This window comes from Saccopteryx bilineata, chromosome 11, assembly GCF_036850765.1.
Source record: "Saccopteryx bilineata isolate mSacBil1 chromosome 11, mSacBil1_pri_phased_curated, whole genome shotgun sequence".
Lineage (NCBI taxonomy): Eukaryota > Metazoa > Chordata > Mammalia > Chiroptera > Emballonuridae > Saccopteryx > Saccopteryx bilineata.
Genome location: NC_089500.1, coordinates 19,535,348 through 19,548,697, shown reverse-complemented (window position 1 = coordinate 19,548,697; position 13,350 = coordinate 19,535,348). Strand labels below are relative to the sequence as shown.

Here is a 13,350-nt window from a genome sequence, read left to right as displayed (position 1 = left end):
GGCTTGAGTGTGGACTCACCAGCTTGAGCACGGGGTTGCTGGCTTAAGCACGGGATTATAGACATGACCCCATGGTCGCTGGCTTAAGCCCAAGGTTGCTGGCTTGAGCAAGGGGTCACTTGCTCTGCTCTAACCCCTCGGTCAAGGCACATATGAGAAGGCAATTGTTGGACAACAAAGGTGCCGCATTGAAGACTTGATGCTTTTCATCTCTCTCCTTTCCTGTCTGTCCCTAGCTGTCCCTCTCTCTGACTTTGTCTCTGTTAAAAAAAAAAACAATCCCCAAACCAAAAAACAATAAACATTTTAGTATTTGGATAATAGCTGATTTTTACTCAACCTTATACGCTAGGCACTTTAGAATTTCTCATTTGAACTCTATGTACTCTTCTTTTAATTCAGGTTCAAATACCTTTATTTGTCCAGTGTACTTAGTGTGAAGGCTAAGATTCTAATCCAAAACTCTAGACTCTAAAAACGCCTGTGTAAGGTAATTTTTGGTTATATGGAAAGTGTACCTTCAAACATGTATTTATGAATGTATATATGTGCTAAGTATTTAAAGATTTAAGAAAAACTGCTTCTCTGCATGGAGTTTATAATTAATTGAGAAGACAGGCATTTATGTAAAACAGATAACAATAACAGGGAACACATGTTAAAAGCAAGTGATTGATATAAATTCTAAGGATGCTCCAGGCTGCAGCAAGTGCCAGGGAGAGTGGAAAGGAGGAAACTGATTGAAATGACAAAGATAGCCTTGGCCGGATAGCTAGAGCATTGTTCCAAAGTGCCGAGGTTGCTGGTTCGATTCCCAGTCAGGGCACATACAGGAACATTGATGAGTTAGTTTTATTTATTTGTTGGTGGGAGGTGGATTTGTAAAGATTAAAGTAAATAGCAAAAGAAAAGCAAAATAAGCATGGAATGCAGCATTAACAAACAAAAACACCCAACATACAAAGTACAGCCTCCACTGCTGCTTTCTCTCATTTATTCTTAGATTGATGGCCTTTTCTTATTCCATGTGGGTTCTTGAGGTCAGATAAATTACTCTAATTTTGTATATATTGAATGGTTCTTCATTAATATTCAATTTCTATATTTTAATTTGTTTTGAAAATAATTTACTCTGTTGCTTTTACAGGTTAAATCTTTTGTGGAATTCAGTAGCCTTAAAAAATAACCTATTGAAATATAATTCACATACTATAAAACTAATTCTTTTAAAGTGTACACTTCAGTGGTTTTCACTATAGTAACAGAGTTGTGCAACTACCATATCTGTCAATTTTAGAACATTTTCATTACCCCCAAAAGAAACTCCATACTTATTAGTAGTCACTCCTCATTTCACTTCCGCCCCAGCCTCTGGCAACTACTAATCTACTTTTTTTTTAAGAGCAAGAGACACAGAAAGGGAGAGAGATGAGAAGCATCTACCCATAGTTGCGACACCTTAGTTGTTCATTAATTGCTTTCTCATATGTGCCTTGACCAGAGGGCTCCAGCTGACCCAAGTGACCCCTTGCTCAAGCCAGCGACCTTTGGGCTCAAGCCAGTGACATGGGGTCATGTCTCTGATCCCACGCTCAAACTGGTGAACCTTCTCTCAAACTGGATGAGCCTGTGCTCAAGGGGTTTTGAACCTGCGTCCTCAGCATCTCAGGCTGATGCTTTATCTACTGCGCCACCACCTAGTCAGGCTCTACTTTTTGTTTTTATGGATTTGCCTATTCTGGACATTTCATATAAATGGGATTATATAATATGTGGCCTTTTTTTTTTTTTTGTATTTTTCTGAAGCTGGAAACGGGGAGAAACAGTCAGACAGACTCCCGCATGCGCCCGACCACCAGGGGCGATGCTCTGCCCCTCCGGGGCGTCGCTCTGCCGCGACCAGAGCCACTCTAGCGCCTGGGGCAGAGGCCAAGGAGCCATCCCCAGCGCCCGGGCCATCTTTGCTCCAATGGAGCCTTGGCTGTGGGAGGGGAAGAGAGAGACAGAGAGGAAGGAGGGGGTGGGGGTAGAGAAGCAAATGGGCACTTCTCCTGTGTGCCCTGGCCGGGAATCGAACCCGGGTCCCCCACACGCCAGGCTGATGCTCTACCGCTGAGCCAACCGGCCAGGGTGGCTTTTTTTTTTTTTTGACTGGCTTCTTTCACTTAGTATGTTTTCCAGGTTCATCTATGTTGTAGCATGTATCAAAACTTAATTCCTTTTTATGGTTGAACAACAATACTACATCATTTACACATTTATATTTATACAGGTGGTGGACATTTGGGTTGTATTTACATTTTGGCTATTAGGAATGATGCTGCTATAAACATTTATGTATAGGTTTTCAGTAACCTTTGGTGGAATTTCTGGGTCATATGGTAGTTCTCTGTTTAACATTTTGAGGAATTGCCAGACAATTTCCCAAAAGTGACTGCACCGTTGTGTAGTCCCACTAGCAATCAATGTATGTAGGTTTCATTTCTCTACTCCCTTGCTAATACTTATTATATATCTGTTTTTAAATTTTTTTAATTGAATTTATTGATCATGACATTGGTTAACAAAATTATATAGGTTCCAAGTAGACAGTTCTATAATACATCATCTGTATACTGTATTGTGTATTCACTATCTCAAGTCAAGTCTCCTTCCATCACCATTTACTCCTTCTTTACCTTCTTCCCCTTCACCCCACCCTTTTCCTCTGGTGATCATCATACTGTTGTCTGTGTCTGAGAGTTTTACTTCTCTTAATCCCTTTACATTTTTCACCAGCCTCCCAACATTCTTTCCCTTTGACAGCTGTCAGTCTGTTTTCTGTATTTGTAAGTCTATTTCTATTTTATTTCTTTATTAGATTCTACATATAAGTGAAATTGTATGGTATTTGTCTTTCTATATATGAGTATTAGAATCCTTTGCCCATTTAAAAATTATTATTTATGTCTTTATTGTTGTCAGTAGTCTATTTTAACAAAGATGGGTGGTAACAGATAAAAGGCATTTGGTATTAGATGATAGTTCATTTTTCATGCGTGTTAGTTGTAGACTATTAGGATTAACTATAAGTAGTTGCTAATCAAGAATATTTGAAAGTGCTGGTCTTTGTAAGTATTTCTTTTTAAAAGTTCTAAGATTTTGCTTTAGGGTGAGTAATACAGCCAACAAGGCTTGACTGAGCATGCCTCTATAATAACAGGAAGGCCTAACTTTAATATTTTTGAAATGCCAAAAACAGCAACATTTTAATTTATTTAAACATCTAAGCACCAAATTCTATTATGTGCATTGAGTCTTTGACCTAACTGGAACATTTCCATCTTTTCCCAAGTAATTGAATCAACTTTGTAAAATGTGTTCTAATATTTGTTTCTCTCTCTCTCTCTCTCTCTCTCTCTCTTTTTAAGGTTATCCTGAATACCACATGTCTAACAATTTTCCTTGCCACGTTAGCCAGTGTTTTTCACTGCCTCCAAACGATCAAAATTGCTCTGGAAGTTGGAGACATATTTGATTCAAAAGAAATACTTTAACAAATGGACAATATGTCTATTACAAACACACCAACAAGTAACGATGCCTGTCTGAGCATTGTACATAGTTTGATGTGCCATAGACAAGGTGGAGAGAGTGAAACATTTGCAAAAAGAGCAATTGAAAGTTTGGTAAAGAAACTGAAAGAGAAAAAAGATGAATTGGATTCTTTAATAACAGCCATCACTACCAATGGAGCTCATCCTAGCAAATGTGTTACCATACAGAGAACATTGGATGGAAGACTTCAGGTTAGCCTTTTTTCTTTTTTTATTGAATTTATTGGGGTGACATTGGTTAATAAAATTATAGATTTCAGGTGTACAATTTTATAATACATCATCTGTACACTGTATTTTGTGCTCACTAACCCAAGTCAAGTCTCCTTCCATCACCATTTATTCCCCCTAGACCCTCTTCAGTCTTCCCCACCCAGGTTAGTCTTGTACTAGAATTGTATCTTCTATAGTGACAGATTAATTGTTTTTATATTTCCTCTTATTTCTTTGGGATAATTTAACCCTTGCTCCACCTCTTTATATATTGTATGTCCTGTACCAATATTCATTGTGAGAATATATGGAAGAATATGTATTCCATAAAATAAAGATATATTTTAAAAATTGTTTAATGTTCTGAATAAAAAGTTAAATGTAGAAAATTTGGAACATTAAAAATAAAAGGGAGAAGCCCTGGCCGGTTGGCTCAGTGGTAGAGCGTCGGCCTGGCGTACAGGAGTCCTGGGTTCGATTCCTGGCTAGGGCACACAGGAGAAGCACCCATCTGTTTCTCCACCCCTCCCCCTCTCCTTCCTCTCTATCTCTCTCTTCCCCTCCCGCAGCCGAGGCTCCACTGGAGCAAAGTTGGCCCAGGCACTGAGGATGGCTCCATGGACTCTGCCTCAGGCGCTAGAATGGCTCTGGTCGTAATAGAGCAATGCCTCAGATGGGCAGAGCATCGCCCCCTGGTGGGCGTGCCGGGTGGATCCCGGTCGGGTGCATGCAGAAGTCTGACTGCCTCTCTGTTTCCAACTTCAGAAAAATACAAAAAAATAAAAATAAAAGGGAGAAGAAAACCCATACCTTTAGCACTTTGGTATTCATTCTGGTAGCTTTTCCCCCCTCTTTTTGGTATGATTTGAATATTTTAAAATACCCATATTATACTTGGTTCTTTTATAATTTAGAAATCTGATATTGTATGTTTGGTACTTTTATATACAGTGTGACCGTAAAGTCATGGTGCACTTGTGACCGGTCACAGGAAAGCAACAAAAGACAATAGAAATGTGAAATCTGTACCAAATAAAAAGAAAACTCTCCCAGTTTCATACCTATTCAGTGCAGTTTGATGTGGGCTCATGCACAGATTTTTTAGGGCTCCTTAGGTAGCTATCCCATATAACCTTTACAGACTCGTCACTGACTGATGGCCTACCAGAACAGGGTTTCTCCACCAAACTGCCGGTTTCCTTCAACTGCTTATCCCACCGAGTAATGTTATTCCTATGTGGTGGCGCTTCGTTATAAACGTGCCGATATTCATGTTGCACTTTGGTCACGGACTCGAATTTAGCAAGCCACAGAACACACTGAACTTTCCTCTGTACCATCCACATCTCGACTGGCATGGCCGTAGGTTGCTCCGCTGTATACACGGTGTTACGTCATCATCTGTGCATGCGCACATGCTGCCACATCATCCTACAGAAACTGGGAGGGTTTTCCTTTTATTTGGTGCAGATTTCACATTTCTATCGTCTTTTGTTGCTTTCCTGTGACCTGTCAAAAGTGCACCATGACTTTATGGACACACTGTATATAAAGCAATTTAGGAGAATTCAAGTATGGCTTTAAAATGTGTTAAAAAGCTTATATTTTACAAATTTTCTTTACCTTTCATTTTGACTTCATGTTTTTCATTTATAACTATGTAATAACATCTGTGCTTAATACTTTTAAAGAAAGTTATAGAAATCTTTTGTCATTAGATTTTAAATGTTTATTTCTAGGTTTTAGACATTATTTCTACAACAAAAAAACATTTTGTGTTTTTAAAACCCAGGCACAGGCCTTGTAATCATACCTAAGCTTACTGCTTTGCTATGGCCACATAAGTTATTTATTTATTTATTTATTTTTTCTGAAGCTGGAAACAGGGAGAGACAGTCAGACTCCTGCATGCGCCCGACCGGGATCCACCCGGCACATCCACCAGGGGGTGACGCTCTGCCCACCAGGGGGTGATGCTCTGCCCCTCTGGGGCATTGCTCTGTTGCAACCAGAGCCACTCTAGCGCCTGGGGCAGAGGCCAAGGAGCCATCCCCAGCGCTCGGGCCATCTTTGCTCCAATGGAGCCTCAGCTGCGGGAGGGGAAGAGAGAGACAAAGAGGAAGGAGAGGGGGAGGGGTGGAGAAGCAGATGAGTGCTTCTCCTGTGTGCCCTGGCCGGGAATCGAACCTGGGACTTCTGCACGCCAGGCCGACGCTCTACCACTGAGCCAACCGGCCAGGGCCACATAAGTTATTTTGAGCTCTAGTTTTCTCATTTATGAATGAGGATTAAAACATTGACTTTGTAGGATTGTAAGAATTAAATGAGAACATGTATAAGTGCCTTGTATAATGTATGATGCGTAACTGTTGCTCAATAAATGGTCGTTTATTTTTTTCTAGGTGGCTGGTCGGAAAGGATTTCCTCATGTGATTTATGCTCGTCTCTGGAGGTGGCCTGATCTTCACAAAAATGAACTAAAACATGTTAAATATTGTCAGTATGCATTTGACTTAAAATGTGATAGTGTCTGTGTGAATCCATATCACTATGAACGAGTTGTATCACCTGGAATTGGTAAGTAGACTTTGCTTTTATCTTTAGAAGCACCAAGGGCAAGATCTCAATAGTGTTTTAATTCTTCTAAAGTTAAATTATAAATTTGGAAGTGACACAGAGTTCAACTAAGGTTAAAGAATCAGACATTTTTAATGAAATAAAAATATTTAAATTTTAACTTTAAACAAACCTATGTTTTGACTGCTAAAACTAAGTAGTTGGTATTTTGCTCATTTAGAATATTTTTGAAAAATAAGGTGGAAAGTGACTGGGGGGTTCCAGCCAAGCCAGTGACCTTGGTCTCAAGCCAGCAACCTTGGGGTCATGTTTATGATCCCACACTCAAGCTGGCAACCTTGGGGTTCCGAACCTTGGTCCTTAGCGTCCCAGGCTGATGTTCTTTCCACTGTGCCACCCCCGGTCAAGCTAGTCAAATAGCATTTAAATTATTATTCTTGAGTTGAAATGGTTCATTAAGTTTTGACTCTTGCTTATATATATTTACATTTTATAATTTTAAATATAATGGAAAGTATTTTCATGGTAATGATTAATATTTCATTTTTTTTCTCCTTTAAAAAATTAAGATCTCTCAGGATTAACACTGCAGAGTAATGGTAGGTAATCTGTTTCTTGTAACTTTCTGTCCCCTCTATTTTTTGTGTGGTTTCTGGTAACATTTACAAGAAAAAGACTACTGCTTTGGAAATGTAGGTTTGGGGATTTAAATAAACTGTTGGCTCTTTGGATTTAAACTACTATTATTAACTAAAGCAGTCTAAAAATATGATAGGGGAACATAAAACATAAAAAGGAAGGATATTTTTTGAATCAGTTAAAACTAGTTATTTTGGAAGAAAAACTCTCAGAGCTCACTTAAATGGGTATAAGTACCTGTAATGTTTGGTAATTTAGAATTATGTATAACATCTTTTAAATATACCAGCATTATAATTTTTTTTCACTACAGCCTAACTTATTTTTATGAATGATGGGTAATTGTAAGAATGATTTAAAACTACATATATTAGTATTTTTTTATTCTTAACATTTTGAGTAACTAAAACAAGGGCACTTTAAAGTATATGCTGATCACAGGTGATCTAGTCTTATTTTTAAAAGGAGAAAGTGTTTTGAGATGGGAAAATGAAATAAATGGGTGTGTGTGTTTTTGGCTCTTTTTTAGTGTAATATTTGAGACCAGAGATCTGTTAGGACTTTATTATTTAGAACATGTTAATAAACTCAGTTCTGTAAGAACTACTTAATTTTCAGAGAGACTGATAAAGAGCCACTGTCATCTTAGAAAGGCGTGCCATTGTTCTGGAGGGAAATTAGTGGCGCAGCACCTCCTTTGTTTCAGAATTTTAGAGGTGGGTCAAAATCTGATCTTAAACAAAATTTCGGAAGAGCATGAAAGTCTAGTTGTTTTTATTCTCCACTTTTCTTTCATGTCACTAGTAATAGAAGAAGACTAGTGCATTTTGGTACTTGTTAATGGTTAGTAGAACAGTGAGTGGGTTGGTAATGGAAGCTATTGTGGTGGTCTGGGAAGGGCACCTTTAATTTTTCCATTGATTTGAGAGAGAAAGAGGAAGGGGGGAAGGCAGAAGAGAGAGAGAGAAGCATCAACTCATTGTTCCACTTAGTTCCATGTGGTTGTACACTCATTGATTGCCTGTTGTATATGCCCTGACTGGGGATCAAACCTGTGACCTTGGTGTACTGGGATGATGCTTTATCCACTGAACCACCTGGCCAGAGCTGGGAGAAGTGGCTTTAAGATTGATTGATGTCATGTCATTTCCCACCTTCATCATTCTCCATCCCTGTTTTTGGAGAATTAAAGCATTTAGCTCGGGATTTTGGGGTTAGGAAACTGTAGTGATAACTGTCAGAATCAACCTAGGGAGGTGGTTGTAAGGAGATCCACTTCTGAAGACTCATTGTGCTCCTTCCCTGTGCTAAAATCTGCTGTTCTTGAGTACCTGTTATTGATGGGATTGTGTGGCTCTAGGGCTGTCTTCAGGCTTGTAGATCCCCCTGCTGGTGGTTATGTGAAGGCTGGCTTCAAAAGCTTGTTTTCTCAGAAAACAACAGGTGTTTTTAACAGCTCCTTCTACACTGCTTACAAAAATTAGGAGATATTTTATCGCTTCATATTCATTTTGAAATATCCCCTAATTTTTGTGAGCAATATAGATTTGGTCAAAGAAATAATACAACTATAACTATAAAAGTTAAGAAAATGGGTTAATTCCTTCACTTTTGAGTTAGGATTGTGGTAATCATTTCCAGTCTATCTCATCTCTTCTATGAAACTTTCCATTGCCACATTGACCTGTAGTCATTTTAACAAATATTTAATGAGCATGTATTACCTGGTACTGTGTTAGGTTTCAGGGACAAAAGGGTAAATAAGGTACGTTTTCTCCAGTTGGGGAGCTCATAGTCTAGTGGGGTAAAGAACAAGTAAATAAGACAGTGACAGTACCATCAGACAAGTACATGGCCTGCCTGCTGGTGGTGACCAAGAGTGTAGACCTAGGATGAGAGCAGTGGCTTCAGCTTTTCCTTTCCCTGTACATTCCTTACCCCTTATTGAACATTTCACAGTAATTATGTGCATTGTATGACTGTTCTAAAGATATTGTTAAACCATAATAGCCAACACTAAGTACTCATTTTGTGTCAAGTATAGAGCTAGCTGATTTACAAGTATCCTGTTATCATTTTCATAATACCCCTAAATCGTAGGTACCATTACCCACACTTTATCAAAGGTGAAGAGACCGGTGCCTGGAGAGGTCAAGGAACTTGCCCAGGAAATGACAACTAGGAGGAGCTGGCCGTAGTGTTTGCTCACTAGCAGATATTTAAACAGTAGAAAAACATTATAAAAGACTAGGCTCCATGAGGGCAGAGGTCCCTCTTTTGTTTATTGATGTATCCCAAGTGTTAGAACAGTACCTGGAACATAGGTGCTCAATAAATATTTTTTTAGTGAATGAATTTGTTGAATGTTAGTCCATAAAGAGAAATACTTAATAGTTTGGTATCTGTTTTTCTAGACTTTAAAAATATATACTATATGTTTCTTTAATTTTATTTTTTTGAATAGGCAATACATGGTCCATAAATCAAAATTCTATAAAAAGGTACACAGTGAAAAGAAGTGCTCCCACCCCTGCCCCCATTCCCCCCTACCTCAGGTAATCACTTTTATTAGTTTCTGGGGTTTCCTTCCAGGGTTTCTTGATGCAAAAATACTTGTACTATTTCCCTCCTTTATTACACAGAAAACATATTGTGTACTTTTCTGGACCTTGCTTTTTTACTTACATATATGATTTTTTAAAGATATATATGATCATAGTGTATAGTAGTGTTTTGTATCCTGCTTTTTTTCTCTTTGCAAAAATGTATTGCAGACATCTATCTTGTTGATGTCTACAGCTTTACCTAAGAAATATGCTTTAAATTATTTTATTTAGAGACTTGTAGACTGATAGAAGTTCCAAACTTACATTTGGGAAAGTTTAGCCAACATATTAGGAGGCATACTTCTTGAAAGGCAGAATTCAGTTGTTATGATTGCACTTTAAGCCAAAGAGTCAGTTGAAAAGCAGAAGCAATGAGTATCAGTTTGACCAGCTATATCCTCAAATCAGTAACTTTCTCCTTATGTATTAGCAATACCAATATTTTGGTAAAAAGATCACTGTAACAACAAAAATCCCTAGAATGTCCTGGAATTAAATAGAGACATCAATATCTGTGTGAAAAAAGATCACAGAACTTTGTTGAAGAGTAATTTTAAAAAAGATTGAATCAATACAGCCATACCCACATTATGTCCCAAATGATTTTTTCTTTTCTTTTTTTACTTTCCCATTGATGATTGAGAGAGGAGGGGGAAGGGAGTCAGGGAGAAGGAGGAAAGAGAGAGACAGAAAGAAAAGCATCAACTCGTTCCATTTAGTTGTGCACTCATGATAGCTTCTCATATGTGCCCCAACTGGGGATGAAAGCTGTGACCTCAGTGCACATGGACAACATTTGATCTATTGAACCACCTAGCCAAGGGCCCCAAAGAATATTTGGTTTGTATTTTTATAATTTGGCCAACATTAATGATGAGTGCTTAGGTTCTTTACTTTTCTTTTTATTTTTTTTTCCTTTTTTATCTAGAAAGAGAGCCAGGAAGGGAGGGAGATGAGAAGCATGAACTCATAGTTGCATCAGTTTAGTTGTTCATTGATTGCTTCTCATCCATTCCTTGACTGGGGGACTCCAGCCAAGCCTGTGACCCCTTGCTCAAGCCAGCGACTTTGGGCTCAAGCCAGCAAACTTGGGCTCAAGCCAGCGACCATGGGATCATGTCTATGATCCCACATTCAAGCCGGCGACCCCACACAAGCTGCATGAGTTGCGCTCAAGCCAGCGATCTTGGGATTTCAAACCTGGGTCTTCAACACCTCAGGTTAATGTTTTATCCAGTATTCCATCACTGGTCAGGGTATTTTTCTTTTTCTGCCGATATAATGATGTATTAGGCATCCTTTTGGTTTTCTTTATGTTTTTGTAGAATTTTCTAGAAAGATACTGGATTGAAATTTATGTGTCTTAAAAATATCAATGTTTTTATGACTTCTGATGCATGAAAAGCCTTTAAAAGATTGTACATAGAAATTTGAACAATGAGTTATTCTGAGTATTGAAATATTCTGTTTAATGAAAAAATAACCATGCAACTAATTAGTATTTATGTATAAGGGTTTTTTTTTTCTTTAAAGATTGACATAGAGAATCTTATAGATAAAGAACACTATGTGCTGATTCTTAATGGAAAAGAGAGTATCTTTACTATTAGCTGCTCTGAGAACCTATAGTTCAGTGGTTTATAAAATTCTGGGATAGTGTTCATTCAGAAGTAGTAAAAGGTTATTTGCTAAAGATAAGCTATCCTCAAAACAATAGTCCAAAAACAAATATGGAGATTCTGGGTAGAGAACAGTTGACATTATAAATGCAGTTCTAGTTTTCTTTTGGCTCACAACAAACCCTTTTCCTTGTTTTGTTCAAGGAAAGGTTTTATGTTGTATCAGCTAGTGAAAGATGTTGGTTATTAAGTTTTTTCACACTGCATATTTATCAAATATCATTTGGGTTGAGCTTCTAGAAGGAAATTTCAGTTTGACCTACCATTTAGAATTTTTCTCTCTGGTTTTAACCCTTTCGGGACATTCAGTATACTTCACTTTCAGAAACAATGTTACTTAGTAATTGTAGATCCTGGAATTAGATACTTATTAGATTCCACTCATACTTCTCCAGTACATGAAATTAATGAGAAGATATAGCTAAGTGTTCATCTCAATTTGGTCTTTTCATCTGGATAAATATTTTCCTAAGTCATTTGGTTTTCATCTACCTCATGTTATATATTTAAGGTGGTTATGACTTCTAGGTTAATCAAGAAACGGAGGGCCTGAACAGGCGGTGACACAGTGGATAGAGCGTCAGGCTGGGATGTGGAGGACCCAGGTTCGAGACCCCGAGGTCGCCAGCTTGAGCGCGGGCTCATCTGGTTTGAGCAAGGCTCACTAGCTGAGCCCAAGGTCACTGGCTTGAGCAAGGGGTCACTCGGTCTGCTGTAGCGCCAGGGTCAAGGCACATATGAGAAAGCAATCAATGAACAACTAAGGTGTTGCAATGAAGAATTGATGTTTCTCATCTCTCTCCCTTTCTGTCTGTCTGTCCCTCTCTCTTTCTCTGTCTCTGCCACAAAAGAAAAAAAAAGAAACTGAGGAACACCTCTTTAGGACCTTTGCTGGAAGTTGTTGAAATATAGTCTAGCTTCCTATTTCAATGAGTCAGTCTAATTGATTGATAAATATATCTACCTCTCAGTAAATAACTTTTGCTGATAAAGTAGTATGCTTTAAAAATATTATGAAAAAAATTCTAAGTTACTTGTTTACACTATAATTGATTTTAAATGTTATAAGATTTTCTTTTTCCTGGGAGTAGAAGCTTATAAGATTTTAAAATATGCTTTATTTTCTATATAGCTCCACCAAGTATGTTGGTGAAAGATGAATATGTTCATGACTTTGAAGGACAGCCATCATTGTCCACTGAAGGGCATTCAATTCAAACCATCCAGCATCCACCGAGTAATCGTGCGTCGACGGAAACATACAGCACCCCAGCTCTGTTGGCTCCATCTGAATCTAATGCTACCAGCACCACCAACTTTCCCAACATTCCTGTGGCTTCTACAAGTGAGTTGTAGAATCAGATGTAGTCAGCAAGTTGAATTTCCTAACCATTGGATATTTATGTATAGTCAGTCACTTGGAGGAAACCTCCAAGTAAGTAAAATTAAAAGTCTGACGGTATCTTTCATAAGTAAACAAGTATGAAATAGTTAATCTGGAAATAATGGTTTGTAGTTTATTGAAACATTTTTATGTAAATGAATAATCACTTAAGTTTAAGTAATGATTTTGATTATAATATTGATTTAAATTAATGGTCTGATTTGTATTTTATCTGCTATTACATGCAGGAGTAAGAAGCCTCTTGAGCTTTCAAATACATCTTATAGAAATAGTTAAGTAGTTAACAAGTAGTTTTAAACCAACATGTTTTATAAAAATCTGTGAGTGGAATTCATTTTGATTTATCTTGCATAATATTTTATAATACTCATCTCAATCTCCTGTTGCAGACTTAGAAGAAGGGATCCTTGTCAAACTTGTTTATAACTTAATATCTCTCAAAATAAACATTAAGTATTTTAATCGATTTCCAGATAAAGCTAAATTCTCCATATCTAACTCTTTTTTCAAATAAGAATTCTATTTCAAAAGGGCTTCTCCCATAATAGAGTGCCACCTTCTCTGCTACAGGGCTATTAGGTTTAGCTTGTCTTGGGGCCTGATCAAGGCAATAATGACCTGGTTCTGTTTCTACT

At 37.8% G+C, this 13,350-nt stretch overlaps 1 protein-coding gene across 3 annotated transcripts in view; it reads left to right on the top strand.

Moving 5' to 3' along the window:
* Positions 1-13,350, top strand: part of SMAD4 (SMAD family member 4) — a 50,333-nt gene that overhangs the window by 15,669 nt on the left and 21,314 nt on the right. For all 3 annotated transcript variants that reach the window (XM_066247501.1, XM_066247502.1, XM_066247503.1), the window contains exons 2-5: positions 3,411-3,788; positions 6,212-6,386; positions 6,956-6,985; positions 12,443-12,655. In XM_066247501.1, the coding sequence (XP_066103598.1) occupies positions 3,540-3,788; positions 6,212-6,386; positions 6,956-6,985; positions 12,443-12,655 (667 nt within the window). In that variant the 5' untranslated portion in view covers positions 3,411-3,539. The remainder of the gene's footprint in view (positions 1-3,410; positions 3,789-6,211; positions 6,387-6,955; positions 6,986-12,442; positions 12,656-13,350) is intronic.